This window comes from Wolffia australiana, chromosome 9 (genome assembly GCF_029677425.1).
Source record: "Wolffia australiana isolate 7733 chromosome 9, ASM2967742v1".
Classification (NCBI taxonomy): Eukaryota; Viridiplantae; Streptophyta; class Magnoliopsida; order Alismatales; family Araceae; genus Wolffia; species Wolffia australiana.
In genome coordinates this window covers 17,588,645-17,608,960 of record NC_135843.1, presented here as the reverse complement: position 1 = coordinate 17,608,960, position 20,316 = coordinate 17,588,645, and the positions used below count along the sequence as shown (strand labels likewise).

Sequence of the window (20,316 nt, the reverse complement as noted above, 5' to 3'; positions counted from 1 at the left end):
TCCTAAAATAGTTGTATTTTTTAGGGCAGGGCTCTGAAGGAGGGTATTTTGGCTTTGATGGATTCTTCTAAAGAGTTGTATGATTAGTATTTCAATTAATGTTTCATAAATCTAATCATGATAATCTCAAAAAGGTGTAATGTCTCACATGTCCATCAGCTAGGTCTATTCATGCAGGTTCGAGCTCGTGAAATTTAATCACCTGAATTAAAGCTATAGGCATGACATTCACTCTCACTAATGACTCCAAGGGTGACTTTACCTTGAATAGACAATTTAATTTCTTCTTTACCTTGAATAGAAAGGTTGTTATTTGGACATAGTTTTGTATTTAAGCTAGTCGAATGAATGATTTACTCTTTGACATTGTGATATGCATTTAAAAATTACTATTACTATACTATTAATATAATTTTTTTACTTGCAGAGTACCATAGGATAGGACCTTGTGTTAGAAAGCAAAGCATACCTGTACATTTTATAAAAAGACTTGTGATATTTTAAGTTAAATGATTTCAGATCTACTTTTCAAATTTTACCATTTTCCATTGAAACGTCAATATTTGGATTAAAAAACTGTTGATTGTTCAAGAAGAAAAGCAAGTTCCGATCTTTCGCAAGAGAAACTTATGGATCAAAAGAAATTCATTCGATGTGAAGTTTAAACTAGTAGGGACAGCCTATCCCATCTATCCATATAAATCAGCAGTTACAATGACACATGAAGTGGTTCAAAATAACCAAATCAGGCGCATTGAAATTCATCATTAGATCATCACATAAATGTTCTACTCTGAGCTAATAGTCCTTGAACAAATTCGTTTCACTAGTATGCACTCACCCTGATGAAAAGAGAACGCATGCATAAGTTCCAAACTACTTAAGAAATCTAGAATCGCAAGATCTTCAGTATCGTCAAGAGGGACAGTGTTAAAAATGTTATTTTCGTATATTATTCAACCCTCTCCTTGTACATACACTCCTAACATGCTATAACATGACCATTGTTAATGATCATAAGCCTGAGTTCCAAAACACTTTCATATAAATTGGTGCATGTATCCCCGTGGACACGTTTTTCTCTTGAATACAAGTTCTTTCCAGTGATGAGCCCTACTGTACTCATTCTGCATTGACGCGGGTCTCTTCTATATTGAGCTCCATTTCAAAGTTCCCTTCACTGATGCTTGGGATGGATCAATTGATCTTTTATGTCTGCCTGTTCTTTACTTCCATTTCGACTATCTTTACATTACTTGTTCCATTTCTTTTACCTGATCTGCAATGCACGCAGAATGAATTTGGCAGTATCTTTTATGTATTGATCCATTTCGACTATCTTTACTAATGCTCTCGTCGTATTTCATAATCTTTGACATTCTTAATATCGTCTCTATTTAACCTGATTTTTCCCCCATCTTTAAGATAATGAGAAATGCCTGCTGGGTATTATGACTCTTGGGTCTGCGTCAAATGGGTGGAGGAACTGCGGTACCCACCCTTTCCGGTCGGAATCCACAAAGAAGTCTTGATGGACGTGTGTCCCCCTAGACTTAATCTTCCTTCGTCCTTAATGGGTTTTCTTTCTCCATATGGTTTCAGAACAGGGGCCATGATGTGGCCATAAATTTATACTAGTCTCTGTCTCTCCCCTCATCTCTCTCTCTTCCCCCTCCTCTTTCTCTGTTTCTCTCTCCCTCTTCCCATCTCTCTCTCTCTCTCTCTCTTCCCCCCTCCAATTTCTCTGTTGCGCTCTATCTCTCTGTTCTCTCTCTCCGTCTCCCTATCTCTCTCTCTCTTCCCCCCCTCCACTTTCTCTGTTGCTCTCTATCTCTCTGTTCTCTCTCTCTCTGTTTCTCTCTATCTCTATGTTCTCTCTCTCTTTTCTCTCTATCTCTCTGTTCTATCTCTGTTTCTCTCTCCCTCTTTCTCTGTTTTCTCTCCCTCTCTCTGTGTTCTCTCTCTCTCTGTTTCTCTATCCCTCTGTCTTATTTCTCTCTCTCTTTCTCTGTTTCTCTATCTCTCTGTTCTCTCTCTCTGTTTCTCTCTGTCTCTATGTTCTCTCTATCTCTCTGCTCTCTCTCTGTTTCTCTCTCCCTCTTTCTCTGTTTTCTCTCCCTCTCTCTGTGTTCTCTCTCTCTCTGCTTCTCTATCCCTCTGTCTTATTTCTCTCTCTCTTTCTCTGTTTCTCTATCTCTCTGTGTTCTCTCTCTCTCTGCTTCTCTATCCCTGTCTTATTTCTCTCTCTCTTTCTCTGCCTCTCTATCTCTCTGTTCTCTCTCTCTGTCTCTATGTTCTCTCTCCCTCTTTCTCTGTCTCTCTATCTCTCTGTTCTCTCTCTCTGTCTCTATGTTCTCTCTCCCTCTTTCTCTGTTTTCTCTCCCTCTCTCTGTGTTCTCTCTCTCTCTGCTTCTCTATCTCTCTGTCTTATCTCTCTCTCTCTTTCTCTGTTTCTCTATCTCTCTGTGCTCTCTATCCCTCTGTCTTATTTCTCTCTCTCTTTCTCTATTCTCTCTCTCTCTGTTTCTCTCTATCTCTATGTTCTCCCTCTCTGTTTCTCTCTCCCTCTTTCTCTGTTTTCTCTCCCTCTCTCTGTGTTCTCTCTCTCTCTGCTTCTCTATCTCTCTGTCTTATCTCTCTCTGTGTGTTTCTCTATCTCTCTCTTTCTCTCTTTTTCTCTTTCTCTATCTCTATGTGTTCTTTCCCTCTCTCTCTGTTTCTCTATCTCTCTGTGCTCTCTCTCTCTCTCTGTTTCTCTATCTCTCTATGTTCTCTCTCTCTCTTTTTCTGTTTATCTATCTCTCTGTGTTCTCTATCTATCTCTGTTTGTCTATCTCTCTGTATTCTCTCTCTTTCACTGTTTTCCTATCTCTCTCTATGTTCTCTCTCATTTTCCGTTTTTCTCTTTCTTTGTCTGTGTTCTCTCTCTATATATCTATATATATATATCTATCTATCTCTCTTTATCTCTCAAGTCTCTACTATACTGTAGAGTTGTTACTAAAGGGTACGAGAGCCGGAAAAAGTCACGTCGTTCTTCTATCCATTTGTAGGGTCCACGAATGAATTCAGCCATGGTGGAGGTCTGGAGGATGATATGAAGCTTGCCCTTCAGTGTTTCTCAGGGAGGAAGTACCTTCTCCCATTCATCCTCAAACTCTGTTTCTCCCTCTCCCCACCATCTCTCGCCACTGCTCTTCCTCTTCTCATCCCTTGTTCGGGAATCTGCGAGCTATGGAGCCGTCCCCCGATCTCGGAGTCCGGCTCAATGAAAACGAGGTTTTCCCGGCGAACAAGGTGAGACCCATTTCCTCTAAAAGGAGCTTTAATGGCGGAAGATTAGGGTCCTCTTTGTCTTCTTCTTCTTCCTCCTCGTAGTCTGTCTTTATTTAATTCAGAACCCCTTTCAGCAATTTCCTACTCCCTCCCTCTCTTGCAGATGATCCTCATGGATACGGACGCGAAGAAACCACCACCTCCTCCTCCTCCTTCTTCGTCGTCTTCGTCTTCCTCTTCCTCTTCGTCTTCTTCTTCTTCTTCTTCTGATGGGTCCGACCTTGCGTGGTTGAAGCCTGCCATGGCGGAGAAGCTTGCCGGGGAGATGATCTCGACGAAGAGAGAACACTCAGCCATTGCAAGGTTCCTGCTGCACTATCTCCGAGCGAAATCCACAGCCGGCGACGCAGAGAAGACGACTTCAGTGGAGGCGGTGGTGGGAATCTTGTTCTCTCTCTCTCAAGCTTCCGTGACATGCAAAAGCCTGTTCGGTATCCTAAATTTCATCTCCCGCCATGGACTGCCCACGACGAAGCTCTGCAGAACAAGGCTGGAGAAGATGATAGCCGCGAAGCTTGACGAGGCCAGCTTGGATAATCTCCTCGTCCGTGGACCATCCGGGCTCTACGACGTGGGTTTAGTTCTCCGGTTACTGAACTTCTTCGTCGCTGGCCACGGCGGGGCGAGAGTGAAGAAGGCGGCGGAGGTGGTCGATCTTTACTTGGCGGAGGTAGCGCCGGAGAAGTCTCTCACGGCGGGTGAATTCGCCGCCGTGGCGGCAGCTCTGCCGGCCAAAGCCAGAGACTGCCACGACGGGATCTACCGCGCCGTCGACATCTTCCTCCAGGTAGAACAGATTGAAGAATTGAGCACGACCCGTTTCTTCTTGCGATTTTTCTGTCAGGAGAAGAAAGGCAAACCGGTGAAAGAATTGGTGGTCTGGTGCAGGTTCACGACGGGGCGGTGACGGAGGAGGAGAAGGAGAGAATCTGCGGGTTGGTGGATTTCGAGAAGCTCTCGCCGGCGGTGGCCGCGGAGCTGGTGGCCAATTCAAGGTTTCCGCCGTGGGTCGCGGCGAAGACGACGACGACGATGAACGTCAATCGCAACGCGGGCGAGAGAGAGCAGATCGTGCTCTATGCGCGGAAAATGGAGGTGTCGTCGAAGGAGGAGGTGGAGAAGCTTCGAACTCAGTTGTGGGGGATGCAATGGCGGGTAGCGGAGCTGGAGAAGCTCTGCCGCCGACTACAGGCCCAGGTGAGGAAGATGGCGGCCGCCGGCGGCCGGAGAGCTCTCCCCCGCCTTTGTTCTTGATTCAGGAATTAATTTTTGGAAGCTTTTTGAGTTTTCCGATCCTTGGTATACATCGAATTGTCTACGACTGCAGAAAACCAGGCAGAGAGAGTAACATATAGAGATAAATATAGAATATCCGACGCCTTTGTTCTTGATTGTGGACTGAATAAGAGGAAGCTTTTGGTTTTTTTTCAAGCCTCTGTATTCAACGCTTTGACGATGACTGAAAACGAGGTATGGAGAGAGAGATAAAGATAGAGAGGATAATTGCAGTATCAGTTTGATTTTCTCATCTCTTTGTATTCATCGAATTATCTACAACTGCGGAAAACCAGGCAGATATATAAATATAAATAGAGAGAGATGGATAGAGAACACTCCTTGTATCGGTACGTTTTTCTTGCCGCTTTCTCTCTCCCACGACTTTGATCTTGATTGTGGGCTGAATAAGAGGAAGCTTTTGATTTTTTTTCAAGCCTCACTATTCAACGCTTTGATGTAGAGAGAGAGAGAGAGTAAAGTTAAAGATAGAGAGGATAATTACTGTATCAGTTTGATTTTATTGTCTCTTTCTCTTTTCCAACCTGTGTTCTTGATTCAGGGATGAACGAGAGAGGAAGCTTTCATTTTTCCCACGCCTTTGCATTCATCGATTTGACTATGATCGTAAAAACCAGACGGTGTGTTGGTGTGAGATTGTACCAGTTTTCATTTCTTGTCTATTTCTCTCTCCTCTGAATGTGAAGATCTCGCAGAAATACTGTCTCTGTCGCCCTCTTTCTATTTCTCCATACTTCTCAATGGGTAAAAATAATCGGAGGATGGTGATACTTGTTGGCTAGTTGCTCTCTGTCTGTCTTCATCGATTTGACGATAGAGAAACTGATAGAGAGAGAGTGTGAGAGCGTGTTATAGAGAAGATAATCTTAATACAAATTCGATTCTCTTGTCCCTTTCTCTTCGTTCTCTGAGCTGCCTGCGCGTGCCAGTCTCCCGGCTACTCGCAGAGTAGACACTCTCCCTCTCTCTCTCTCTCTCTCTCTCTCTCTCTCTCCCTCTCTCTCCTTATATCTGCCAGTGGTTCGTCTGGGAAATAGTAACGGAGGCGGGTTTCTTTCCAGTGGATGGGCTTGAACTCGCTTTTCAGAGCAATGTTTCGCCTGATCTTCATTAATTTCTCTCTCTCTCTCTCTCCAAAACCTTAGAGAGGAAGAGTATCTGAGTTTGGTAGGGAAGATCCCGACTTTCTGTGGCCTTCCACGTGCACAGAGACGAGAGAGTTGCAAGTCCATGCGAGCACCATTAATGGCTGCAGAACGACTCTTTGATTCAAATATTAGACAGAGAAATAATCTTAAAGAGAAACACACGGCAAAGAATATTGAACAAATACTAGTCGGATACTTGTGTTGTATGCTTCTGAATCTTTAATCCTAGCCATCGATCTTCCCTTGTCCATCATTTCCTATATTTAATCATGTCCACGAGTTTCTTACGATTATAATGTTATACTGAATCTTGAACTCCTCAATGTTTCTCACCCTTCTCCATCTTTCATCAAATGATGATCACTTACTCGATGATGTTACTTAATACTTACACCTGCACTTGTCCGTGGATTCTAACCCAGATGATGTATTTTGTGACCTTCCTGGCACTAATCATTCTTCCTGTCACTGATATCTGGATGAAATCAAGACGGTCCAGATATCAGATATTCAAGGGATATCGAGCATCCAGGATATAGGGATGGATATCATAGGGGTCAGGACATGGCTTTTGCTGCTACCAAACATTGGATATCCGGAAGGATATGATATTATGGGGGTCAGGACTTTGGCCTATCCTGCTATCTAATTTCGGATATGGGTATAGATATCATAGGGGCCAGGACATGGCGTGTTGAAACTAATCCTTGAAGGCCCCGCGATGCTCCGGACGTGGCAGTTTGCAACTAAAGGAATGCGTCAAAGGCGGGAGCGTGGCAACTCCTCATCCATTCGTTGGTGCACGACCTGCGCGACGTGCGACCAGTTTTTTTTTCCAGTCTTCCTCCAAACGTGCCAAGGGCACGAAGTCAGGATCGTGGGTTTCTGACTTCTCTATTTAAGTGATAGCCTGAACACAGAACGAAATAGAAGAAGAAGTTGTTTTTTTTCTTTGCCATTGGTCTGCGACACTTCTCAGGCGAGAGAGAAATTTGAGAAGGAGAGAGATCCTCTGCTGAAGGCCAACATGGCGTATGCAAAAATAACAATATCCGATACCCGAATATCAGTTTGAAATCTTATTACCCATTGTCCTGTATGGAAAAAAATATTTCAGAGGGAAATGTGTTGTGAAATGAACTGTATTCTATTAATCAACTATCGAGTAAGTCCAGCTTGGCTTGGAGACTGATAGACCGAGTCCATTTTGGGCGGGGATGAGCAAATATAAATTGAACTTGGATTTCAACAAAGCTCAACATGTCTTTCTTGTTTGTTTATTGACTTAATTCATCGACATCGATTAGTTACATATTTACATATTTCATTATAGAATGATAATTTATTTAAATTAATTTTGCACTGTATTTATCGGATATCAAAAATCCCAATATCTGACATGGATGTCCGATATTAAACCCAACCCCTGAAACTATGACGATTGCGAATTTCAGGACAGATAATGATATCTGATACCGTCATCTTATATTAGACTTGGGACTCCAAACACTACCTGAAAGCAATACCTTACTGAGTCTATTTGCGGTCTAGATTTATGGATCTGAACTATTTTTCCAATGACTCTTTATTTGCACGTTTAGCCACCCATGGTTTCCCCTGACTGCATGACATTGATTACACTGGTATATTTGACGATGTTTTAAGCACTTGAGCTCAACCCAGCAGTGGGAGGTAGAGAGAGAAGAGATAGAGAGATGAAGTAAAGGATGAGTCTCTGTCTTTATCCGAGAAAAGTATATTTAAGTGTTTGAAGCAAGAAATGGATTGAGGTGAATGCTGCGGTGAGATGTAGATAAAGAGATTAGGGATGGAGAGGACGGAAATGACTCCCTCTCACCCCGTTCAGTCATTCGGTCGTTTATCTTAAAATAGATGAAGGGATGCGTGGAGAGAGAAACATAAAAAGTCTGTATTTGTGTGAGTGATTGGCACTTCTGGATAAAAAGTTAGTGCCGAATGCTAACAGTGGACGATGAAAGAGATGGAAACTTCTAGCAAGAAAGAGATGCTGCCTAACGCCAGCACGACAGAAAAGTATCGCAATAGAAGGTATAGTGGGTAATTCTGACAAGAAAGAGATAGAACTAATAGAGAATGAGAAAGATTGGTACATAGAGTGGGAGGTATACTGGCCAGTGGCCAGAAAGAGAGGGGGCTTAACGTGCGTAAAGGGGTCAATAAATTTGGAGCCTGAGAGAGAGAAAGAAAGAGTCTTTGTCCTTGTCTTTGTCGGTTTAGCGGGTAGGTTAAACATGAAGGACAGAGAAAAAAGAAGAAAATGAAGTTAGAGGTAGGACGTAAGAAAGTAACTGGTTTTACCAAGAAATAGATGGAAGGTCACTGACGGCTGTGTGACCTACGACTGCCTATGAGTCAGTAATTCTTCGCTCAAACTATAGCGCGACAGAGCACAGTAACCTCGGATGATAGAAGTAGAGAAATAAGAAGAGAAAAAATTGAGGTACGGAGTTTAAGATGAGAAGAGAGAAAGCGATACTGCGAGAGAATGAGAGGTCTTAGAGAAGAAAAGACTAAGAGAAAGATGAGAGCCTGAAAGAAAGGAAGATGAAGAAAAGACTAAGGAAGAGCGAAAGAGAGAGGGACAAAACCAAAGATAACGATGTATTTGTACTGCATCTGAGGAAGATTTGGCCGACTCAGTTTCTGTCTCAGTTGATTAGCCATTAAACTCAGGTTCATGTAACATGTCACATATCACGTGTAAACATATTTCGTCGTCCTTTGTAGAGAGGATTGAAGAGCAAGATGAAGACGAAGAGGTAGAGAAAGAAAATGAGAGAGAAGTATTAAAAAAGAGTGAGAGAGAGAGAGAGATAGAGAGCGATGGGACGTCTCGAAGAACAAAGTGGACTTGCCAGAACACCTAAGAAAGAAGAGATGTCCTCAATCTTCAATCTTCACTGGATTCTGGGTAAACTCAAACGGTGAAATCTTGGGAGGTGTAGCTGTTTATTCACGGGGGCCACCGACGGATAAGGCCTAGCCACTTCAATCAATGAAGTGATGTAGAGACTAGAGAGAGACCGAGGTGACCCATCTGGTTCAGGTAAAAGAACTCATAAAATTAAAAATTGACGCACAATTCTTGGCGAAAACCTGGGATCAGAAGGCGTGCTTGCTTGCCGTGTGGATTAAAGAGATAAATTTGACTGCTCAATCCTTCAGGAATACTATCCGGCATGGACATTACATATTTGTAATTGCGTATCCCAGTTCAAGTGATTCACTTAATTACATGCAGAGATTGTCTTTTTCAGTTAGACTATAGGGGTTCAAGTACTTAGGGCACACATGGTTGAACATTTTTTTGTCATCCCATTACCTCTTAGACTGAGGATTCAAGTGCAGTTGCAATTTCTCCTCTTAAGAATTTGCGATGTTCAGATGTATTTTTCCTTTAATATATTATCCTTTAATATATCGATGCAGATTAGACACGTGAGACAGTCTTTTGCTAAAACTACGGAAGTAGATGTCATTACTTATTTGATTCAATGGTCTTCTTGTACGGGAAGGAGAAGACATCAGAATCATTGGGTTCTGCGTTGTCTTATCTGGGCGACTTCACCTCACCCTCGTGGAAACGTGGCCAAGTTTTAAGTGACTTACATAGTGATAGCCGAATAGTGGTTCATTTGGAAAAAAAATTCTGTAAATTATATTTTAACCACTATACTCAATTAAGAATAAATCACACGCTATTTTAGTGTAATCATCAACGCCAAAGATTCAATGCGGATGGGAAGGAGATTCAGTTCGTCTGCATTGTTCATCCAGGAAAATATAAAATGCGAAGATGATAAAGTTGGAAAGAATGGCATGATTTAATCCATTTGGTTCATATCTTACTCGCCCAAAATATAGAAAACTAATGACAATCAGAAGGATTTAAGTGAATGCACTAATAATATATTAAACATTGTTATGCAACGTACATGCGAGTAAACAGGGAAATATTAACTGCGATCATAAGTGCAATTCAATATATAACACCAATTTAACTAGCATAAACCAAATGAACCCTTTGTACCTTCGTGACTACACAGATGGAAACATTTCATTGAAGTGGAGAACGAAGGTGGAAGTACGACCATCATTTAGGCTACTTAAAAATAGACTAATATTAACCAAAATTCTCACGATCAGTATATTTCTTTCAAAAGAAAAGGATAAACATAAACATAGTTTACAGATTGAACCACTAAATTTTCGTTTCCAAACATATGCCAAAATATTAGGTATGTTGATCCAAAGCTATTTCTGTAAAATGTATTTCCTTGGGCTTACTGGCCTTTATCATCATTTTATTCATCGTATCAATGAAAATAGTGTGAAAATTATTTACTTTGGCTAATACGAATTAATGTTTTGCACTATTTTACAATGATTAATTACAAAGTTTTATGCATAAAAATGTAGTCAAATACTATTCCAGAATTTTCTATCAGTTATATAAATATATATTTAATTTTGATAAATATTTCAGGAATTCAAATTATTTATTTCATCAATAAAATGATTAATTACATTACCATATATATGTGTATCAGTATATGGAATTTTCAAGAGTTTTCCAGGCTTGGAGAACTCCATTGTGGGTTACAAATTAAAAGAGCTTATATGCAAATTTCAGGAGTGGGCATGGTTGTGAAGTAGGCCAGGATTTGAAGTAGAGGTTGAACCCCACATTTTCTTCCTAAGGCGTGGTGTAAGGCCCCAAAGTATGCGGGATTCCTGCACAAAGGCCTACGTGCTAACTATGGGGACATGTCAGTGTGATGCAGGATGGCTAGAGGAGACGGGACTGGATGATGCAGGATGACTAGAGGAGACGGGACGGAATGACGACGGGTATAGGATACTGGGATGACTAGGGAATGGGTAGGATAAAACCAAACTACAAATCATACGGTCGATTTCAAAGAATTAAATCCAATGAAATAGTGATGGTGCAGCCCCTTTCCTCGTCGAGGGCGGGGTAATGTCTTCAACCACCGCGGTGATGCCAAACACCAAAACCAATAAATTTGAATTATCATCCGCTTGAAGATTCAAAAACCCTATTCAACTAGTCGCTTGAAAATTCAAAATCCATATCAAACCCGACAACGATGGATAAACTCTCGAGGAACGCTGAATGAAGAACACGTGACACCAAAGAGCGTAGGAGTACCTCATCCCCAGATAGTGGGTGACGAGGTTGCGGGGAGTTCTCAAAGTGTCGCGGGCGATCTCGAAGAAGGGATGATCTGTCGATGGAGTGAGCGCGACTTCGACAGAATGAGATAGGTGCGATTGGATGCAGGCGGCTGTGCGCGCGAGCGGTAGAGGGCACAGACGGTAGTGAGTAATGAGGCAAACGTGAGAGAGGGCGGACATGAGCGGCGGCCAGCGCGTGCGGGCAGCCAAAGTGTGGAGGGCGTAGATGACCTGCGTGGGCATGCGCGGGCGGGGCTTGCGTGGGCGGCCGGCATGGGCGGCCTGCGCGGGTGGCCTGCGTGGCGGCCTACATGGGCGGCCTGCTTGGGTGGCCGACGCGGGCGGCCTGCGCGGGCGATGCTTGCGCGGGCTGCCGACACGGGCGGCCTACGTGGGCGGCCTGCGTGGAGCGGGCTTGCGCAGGCGACCGACGTGGGTGGCCTGCTTGGGCGGCCTGCGCGGGCAGAGCCTGTGCAGGCAGCCGGTATGGCGGCCTACACGGGCGGAGCCTGTGCGGGCGGCGGCATGGCGGCCTGCAAGGGCGGTGACTGTGTGGGTGGCCGGCATGGCGGCCTGCGTAGGCAGTCCTTGCGCGGGCGGCCGGCGTGGTGGCCTGTGTGGGCGGTTGATCAAGAGGGGCAACGAACAAGGAGCGTCTCTGGTGGCGACGGCAACGATAACGGCGACAGTGACAGTCTGAGAGGGGAGAGGGTTAGGGCAAATCTTCCAAAAAGAAAAGAAACTTCAATTCTTGAAAATAGATTCACCAAGTGTATCGTGCAACATTGGCCTACATATAGGCCTAGGAGGAAAGAGAAAATACGAGAATTAAGATAAAATAGGCGGTGTTATCGTGTCACGTCAAAGGGCAGTTCTGGATCTGGCGTTGACGACGTGTCATGATGCATGACATGTCATATGTAGGTGGAGACGCGTCTGATGCCGGTGCGTTGACTTGGTCATTATCAGGGCAGTTCTGCAATTGATGTTGGCGACGAGTTATGATGCGGGACATCTCGGATGACGGTGGCGGCGCGTCCGAAGATGGTGCGTTGACGTCGTCGCCGCCACAGTGTGCTGCACTCACGATTTGGAGACCGAGTCCTTTAGTGCAAACTACGATGAACATGCCACTACGAGTGGTGATGCACGACCCTGATCTTTTAAGTTATTGTCCTTATAGGTGCGCATGCCCGTCGGCGCTCAAGCATGGATGATCAGGGAAGGCCTGCGTGTGCTAGTCACGCGGGCCGTCGAGAGCACGCGTGTGTTTGAGATGCGCAGGCTATGTGGTAGTGATGCGACGCTGCACGCGCGGTCATAAGGGTGAGCCACGCGGCCGCACGTGCGCTGCTCGCATTGCTTGTGCGGGGCGCGGGGCGGGATACATCCCCCCAAGAGACTAAGGTATTGGCGCACAAAGAGCTCTGAGATGGTGCGGGCATGTGGCGCCCCTACGGGTAGCGTTGGGCGCGCAACGCCCAGCTTAAGGCGCCGAGCACAGCGGCGTTCGAGCGGACTGCACAATAGGTGTCAACACGGGTGCTGATGGCATGTATGATCTTCAAGGCTAGGGTGTCGTGTGTGATTGTTAGGCCCACGGGCACGCGGCGCCCAGCCTAGTGGCACGCGTGTAGCGGCGGCGCCAACGGGAGCACATATGGAGCAGTGGGCCTCAAGGCACGAGAGCGATACTACCAAGGCACGATGCACCTCATCTCGTTACTTCAACACCATCCCTTGTCTTCCTCCATGTAAGGCTCATGACTACAATGTAACCCCTTTATGATATTAATGTAATGATCCTATTCCCTGATGGGTCTACATCCCCACCCTCTCCTCGAACCCCTTCTATGCATATTAAAGCTATTGCAAAGACTTCCACTGCAAGAGATCAAGGCTGCTTAGTGTTCTGCTCCAAGTACTGAGGCTGGCACACGGCACATTTGAGCATTTTTCCTTGCTCCTGATTTGACCGCATGACACGTGGGAGTAGGTGACATCTAAAAAAATTTGCCACTAGGGCACAACATGCTTTAGAACACTCTCAGGAGGTGTCTCATTCTCATTTGATGATCGGCTTGTTTCCTTCATATCCAATTATATTTCCCCCTCTTTGAACTCGTTCAAAGATAAACTTCAAAAACAGCAGACCTGTTGAACATAGACCCTTATCTCCATTGTGATACCATCCTGATCTAAAAGCTGAGATCCACATTTTTGGACTTGAATCAAGGGCTCTATTGCAGTGATTAATATATATCAACTTAATATCCAAAAAGGAGTCAACCGGGTGGATTTTTTTTATCATCCTTTGGTTATGAATTTGAAAGCACATAGAAGCTACCAACTTACCAGAATGGAAAATCAATCCTAATCATTATGTATTTTAATTGTTTTTAATTTTTTTCTTGTCAAAAAATACAAACCCTCCAATAATAAACTTTCCTATTATTTTTAGATGTTTTTCTTTTAATTTGTCTATTAATGCAACCAAAAGGCTAACAAAAAATCATAAAAATCCCAGTCATCCTACATTTTATTCCTGACTCATTGATAACACTTACAATATTACATTATTATCAATAAGTTTACATGTTTATTCATATTAAAATCAACATATGTGTCTTATTGGTCTTTGCTTAAATGTATTTTTATAAGGATATTCCTATTTTTAATTTTTGGATATTTTATGGAATTTTATAACATTAAATTCATAGAGAGATCTGATTTCCAACTCAGATTTTTTTGGAGTTATTTAAATACACCTTAATTTGAAATGATTTTCCCCCATTTTATTGCACTCTGCCATGTGTCATCATCCAATTTATTCAGATTGTAGTCCATGATGGCCAATTATTGCAGAATTGCCACTATGTCATACCAATTTGCCGTACTCTATTGTAACAATTATGGGAACAAATTATTTTTAAAGTATACACAGCCATGTGGCCGCAGAAAAAAACAATTTAATTAAATCATCAATCAATGCGAACAGAGAAGGGACATGAGGCATGTGGAAAAACTAAAAAAGGATTATATTTATGAAAGTGACCTTAGTATCATCAGATTCCACTGTATGTGGCAAGGTGTTGATGTGCCATCTGCGAGTCACATAACCATGTTATGCATTAAATGCTGGAATAAAAAAATTTAATCGATTCTATTTCTAGGGACATCTATAAAGATATGAAAACAGACCAAGGAAGACAAATAAATCAAGGCCAATCACGAAAAATAATTTTGGAGAAGAAAAGATTTGAAACCTAAAAATGAGGTGGGCAAACACTGAGAATGAGAGACAAATTAAATCATTTGCTAAAAATAAGCCAACATCTAGGCTTGATATTTTTTACAATCTAGAAAGTGGATAGAGATGCAATTTGGGGTGTAATTTTGTCTTTCTGTCATCTAAGCATGCATGCCACATGGTTGATTTTATTTGGCACAAAATTTTCATTATGTTTGATTTTACTCTCATCCAACTTTCCCTGAAATATATCTATTTTGTGATTTGTTTAGCTTTTATTTTTTCATATTTTGGGTCATCAAATACCAAACTATATAAACTCATGAAAAATTTATGATAATTATCCTCCCACATTATATAATGTTTGGTCCACATTCATCTGATGAAATAATTAATATTTTATGGTAAATATGATTTTTTCTTAAACAAAAATAGAATATTTCATCCAAATTTTCATATTTCTCACTATATTTCACTAAGAAAGCTGATTTCTCAGTTTCCAACGAGATACTTTTCTAAGTCAGATGAAAAACCTATTTTTTATTCAATCAGTTGTTTAACTAATAGTCGTATGAGAACATCAGCTTTTAGCTAAGTGATTCATCATATAATTTTTTCTTTGGGAAAATAAGGCATTTCTTTGGGCATACATACAGCCTAGTTGCAGAAGTGAGAGCTGTGTTGACGGTCTACTTGTGTTGCTCGATGCACTTCGAGTTAGCGAAGCGGTTGAGACTGATTCTTGTGTTCTAGTTCAAATCATCAACCCGTCCGTTGGCGCTCACTGCAATAACAAGAGAGTGAAGAACGAACTATCCTCCAAGATGGAATCCGACTCACGCGAGTGAGTGAAAGGTTCTGATTTCTCAGAATGAAATAAACGCTAATTCTCTTTCTCTCAAAGAAAAAAGATATTTTAGGATAATATTTAAATTTTATAATCTTTATATTGTGATTATTTACTCTAACGTTTTAAAATCAAAAATTTATTCCAACAATAATATGTGGGCTAAAAATACTATTTACTCCACACAAAATTACTTTATAATATTTATGAGAGGCTAGGTTAGGTTGGCCATAAAAAAAAATTAAAAATTAATATAAGAACATCAGCTTTCAGCTAAGTGATTCATCATTTAATTTTTTCTCTGATAGCATAAGGCATTTTAAGACAATATTTAAATTATATAATCTTTATAATGGTATTTTTTACTCTAACTTTTAAATATCAAAGTTTTATTCCAACAATAATCTGTGGGCTAAAACTACAATTTATTTCACATAAAGGTATTTTACAATATTTATGAAAAGCTTGGTTAGGTTGGCCGCTAAAATTCTTTAAAAGTAATATATGGGAGGGTAACGAGGATTACCGTATAGTTTGTTTGGTTAACTCAAATGATTGGACAAAAAATTAGATATTTTCTTGAAGGTTTACTACTCTTAACCCTAAGTTTAATAAATACTGATAACCTGGAAATTAACTTGGCAAAATTATGAATACTAGATAAATATCAGAACCAAAGTGTCCGTTATTGCATTTTATCATTGTCAAAATTTCTTATAATAGCCTTTCAAACATTTTATAAAATTTCAATTTATGGTATTTTTTACAAATTTTGTTACTTTTGAGTCATTCTTAAATTTATTTTACATGTCAGATAATCATTTTTTAATTACTATAATGATCTATAATTGTTTTCTATTTTAATATATTAAGTTAAGAAAATAGGAAATATGCTTTTGGATCTATTATCGCAGATAATATATTTTTTATCTGGACAAGAGTGACTTTATTTGCCAATTTTTGTCCAATCATTGGAGGACAAGTCATTACGAATTAAGATTAATGATTCCAAAATTCCCTAACAATTTGAGTGTAGTTTATATTTTAAGTTAAACGCACAGGTGGCATGATTTTAAAACTAGGTTTTATTAGCGTTAAAGGTGATATGATGGTGTTCATAAAAATAAATGCAGGATACATAGTTTTTGTGGTATTTACAGATTTTTTTGGGCTAAACTTGAATGGATTGTGACATGATTCCCTTTGCTTAAACGTCGCACCCTTATGGTCCTCATATCAGCACAACAACATCACTTAACTTTTTATAGCTTTTAATACTGTGAATTGTTTTTCTCAGATACAGGTGGTTAATTTGTCTGGATGGAAGTGGAAATGTCTACATGGCATCTCATGATTTACTATACTCCTTCATAAGTAAAATAAATAAAAATACACATGGCTCAAGATAAATAGTATTGATTCTAGATGGGGGCCACATCGAGGAGAAATAAATAATATCCAACATCTAAAGTGAAGCCAATTTAAAATCAAGATATATGTAGATCCAGCTTCTAGATTGGGCCAAAAGTTTGAGGGAAGTCTCGCCTTTTCACTCTCTATCCATTCAAATGGTTGGATTGATTAAGAAAGGCTGGGAAAAGAGAGAAAGTATCTTTCTAGCCACAACTTCATAATGTTCTGACTTCTTTCTTGAACTTCTCCAAAATTTCACGGCATGGGAAGTATCTAGCTACCATCTAAGGGTTTTGTGGACTAAGAACATTGTATTGCAATCAAATCAAGATTAAAATACATAAAATTGGTATATAATGTTCATGATATCCTTCCATATCTTTCATTTTGAGATACGTTTCAATCTCACCTGAAAAAAATAAGTTTTCTTATAAGTTGTTTATGTAGACGACCATTGTTCATCACTAACTTGTCAAATTATTTTATGAGTAAAGGTTTATAAAGTATTATTAAACTCAAACATCGACGACAAATTAGAACCCTAAATTTGAGTTCATCATAGACTAATGAAAAATAATACCAGATTTAAATCGTGTGATTTGAAAATTGAGAAGATAAATTATTAAATAAATCATTTCTAAAAAGGTCAAAAGTTGTCAGAAGATAAATTATTAAATAAAACTTATTTTATGTCTTCTTCCTTTATGTTGGGACATGTGGCGATCTAGCTGTGACTAATCTCAAAAGATGAGCGACTAATGATTAAATTAATGATGATTGAACATGTCAACCCCAAATAGAAAATAGGGAGTGTCATCGCCAAAGATGAGGAGAGAGAAAATGAACGACCATGATTTCTCCGACATCAAAGCTTGATAGCTAACGATTTAGAAAGGTGATTGAGCTGAAATCTTTAGGGACGTGTCATTTTCATTCCTGATTTCCATATTTTCTGATCCGTAAATATTGGCCTGTATCTAATGGAAATATATGTGGCAGCATGACAATCACACATTCTACATCTTGTTCCATATTCATTAATAGAACATATTAATGAAGTCTATGAATATGTGATCATACTTGGTGAATTATGATGAGATTGTAAAATGAAGATCACTAGTCTTTAAGCATGTGTTTTAAATATTCCTACTTAAATGATACTCGAGAATGATATCAAATTATCAAGATAGAATAGCAATATCTAGCCTCACTCATAGGATGACAATGGCCCTTCTTGTAGCCATTAGTTTGGAGACACTAAGACAGATAGTGGGTGCTCTTTAGTGGAAAGAATTCACTGAATTGATCCGTATGAATCCCTGAGTAGTATAATACTAAAATGTCAATCTGGTTGATTCATTTCACAGTTGTGTAAGTGATCCTTAGACCTGAGACACCAGAGACATCTTGTGGATGGATAGTTGTACTTTGACAATTACGTATAAATCTCCAATCATGGGATTCTAGAAAATCTTAGTTCTGGTGCATCAAGAAGTTCACGAAGATGATGGAGTGGTCAAGATGGCATTAGAAAAATAGGTGCTTAAAATTATTTCGAAAGCTGAAGGACTCTTTTTAAATATGTTGTTAAAACAGCTCTTGGTCGCGTGTTGCAGGCGTAAATATCCAATAAAAATAGTTGCAATGTCTGATTGAATTAATATGGATCTTGTTATGGTTTTTTAGGGAAATATGGAGGAGAGAGAAAGCAGAGGGGAAATGCAGAAATTAAATAGAAACTGCAAAGATTGACGACAGATACTACAGTCTGTAACTAAAGAAAAGTCACACAACCGCCCACATTAGTTAGGATACGCTCATTATTTTAGTCGGCATTACGCTTTAAGAAGGAACTGCATGACGAGGGAAGATGCGGACGCGGAGAGGATTCTCCATGACCACTGTGAATTCATGTTTCTCTGAAAGAAGATCGACGTCGTCGTCGGCCGATTCCCATCTGAATTCCTTAACTAGATGAGCGATGAAGAACTTGAGATTATGAAGCCCTACATCCATCCCAGGGCACATCCTCCTTCCCGCGCCAAAAGTCATCATCTCAATCTTCTTTCTACAAGCGATGTCTACGTGTTCTCCCTCCCCCCCCGGAAGGAACCTCCCTGGCCTGAATTCAAGTGGATCTGGCCACACTTCCCCATCTAGGTTAAGACTCTTCACCCCAAAGTTGAGTGTCGCGCCTTTCGGGATAGTAAAACCGTCGAGACAAATCTCTTGCTTGACTTCACGCGGCAGCAACATGTGAGCCGGGGGATGTCGCCGTAGCCCTTCAACAATTACAGCTCTGAGGTAGCTACAACACTCAAGGTCTTCTTCTACTGTCTTGTTTGCTAGTTCAACAGCCAATTTCTCTTGCACAGAAGGGTATTTCACGATGTTTGCCATTATCCACTCCATCGCTGAGGAGATGCTGTCAGGTGCCGCGTTGAGGATTTCGGAGCAAAGGGAAATGACTTCATCGTCAGTTAATTTTCTCCCATTCTCTTGAGGAATTTCAAGGTTCAGCAGGCTATCCAAGTAGCAGAACTGACCACTGTTCTCTTTCTGCCTTCGTGAAATAATGAGAGGAAGAAAGATCTCATTTTGTTGATTACGCATTCTGATAAGATTTCGATAAGTTTTTCCAAATAGGTATGTAAAGAGTTTGTGCGTGGACGTGAATAAATTAAGTTGGCCAACGAACTGCAGAAGCTCAGTTTGGGAATCCTTGATTCGTAACAGATTCTCGTCATTGAGCTTCTCGCCGAAGCAGAGGAAGAAGACCTGGCAGAACATGATGTGATGGAACATTTCTCTAAAGCTAATAATATTGTCACCCGTCGGTCCCGCTGCCTTCTTAAGCTTATCCAAGAATATTTGAAGAGACCACTGCCGGGCTTCTACGAACTTAGGAATACGAGAAACATGTAGCATCTCTTCCACGAGATTGCGACGTATAATGCGCCACATATGACCGTAGTGTGCAGATCCAACGCTGCAATTGTTGGATGAGATAAAATGGAGTGCAAATGGAAGTGGAGGACGGTCAGCAAACGCAGCGCCATGGTCGATGAGCATTTTGTGCGCTAAGTTTCTGTCAGCTACCATGATAGCGGAAAAAGAGCCTAGTTTCATGCATACCAGGGGTCCATACTTGGACCAGATGCTTCCCATAAAGGCATGAAAGCCAGCAAGAGTGTTGGAAAACCAAAGAAGGTGGACTAAAATGTATAAGGCAGGCGGTCCTGGCGGGAGTTTTCTTCGTCGCCTTGTGAGAAAATAGGTGGAAAGAGCAAAGCAGAAGCTAAGAAAACAAGCAACCCAAGTACCCATTTTCTCAAAACCTTATGCCTCTACGTCTGGTCTTCTTAATCTTATATAGGCACCAACCTGCCTTGTGCATTTATGACCTATAAATGAATTGTCTGTTGAATCTTATTCTTAACGGATTCTCTAAATCGCAGCGACTAATTATTTAAAACACGTTGGTCCCAATATGAGATGCAACTATGCCCTTCAATTTTTATGTGTTTCACAACCTGAATTTTTAAACCCATGTGAGGTGGAGCACCTGACGATGACCCTGCATCTAACGCGGCAAGCATGACCCAAGCTATGTCCCTCACATTTTCCAATTTTCACTAATTCTCTTTTCCGTAGATATAGTTTATGTCATTTTAATTTTTTACAAACAAGTGGATCGCGAGAAAACACGCCCCGCACCAATTTTGTTGACTTTTCGACTTGTGGTTTCGGACCTATCCTTCAAGGATTTCCCATAAGAGAGGCAC

At 41.0% G+C, this 20,316-nt stretch overlaps 1 protein-coding gene and 1 pseudogene across 2 annotated transcripts; one reads left to right on the top strand and one right to left on the bottom strand.

Moving 5' to 3' along the window:
- The first annotated feature begins 3,015 nt into the window (after nt 1-3,015).
- Nucleotides 3,016-4,767, top strand: LOC144707713 (BTB/POZ domain-containing protein At3g22104-like). 2 transcript variants are annotated; one of them, XM_078580935.1, is made up of 3 exons: nt 3,016-3,297; nt 3,572-4,123; nt 4,225-4,767. In XM_078580935.1, the coding sequence occupies exons 1-3, from the start codon at nt 3,235-3,237 to the stop codon at nt 4,588-4,590; spliced, it is 981 nt and encodes a 326-aa protein (XP_078437061.1). In that variant the 5' UTR covers nt 3,016-3,234; the 3' UTR covers nt 4,591-4,767. The 2 variants fall into 2 exon arrangements, with proteins under 2 accessions (XP_078437061.1, XP_078437060.1); XM_078580934.1 differs by having other exon boundaries at nt 3,440-4,123.
- A 13,512-nt stretch (nt 4,768-18,279) lies between these two features.
- Nucleotides 18,280-19,862, bottom strand: LOC144707659 (cytochrome P450 89A2 pseudogene; annotated as a pseudogene).
- Nucleotides 19,863-20,316: the final 454 nt, after the last annotated feature.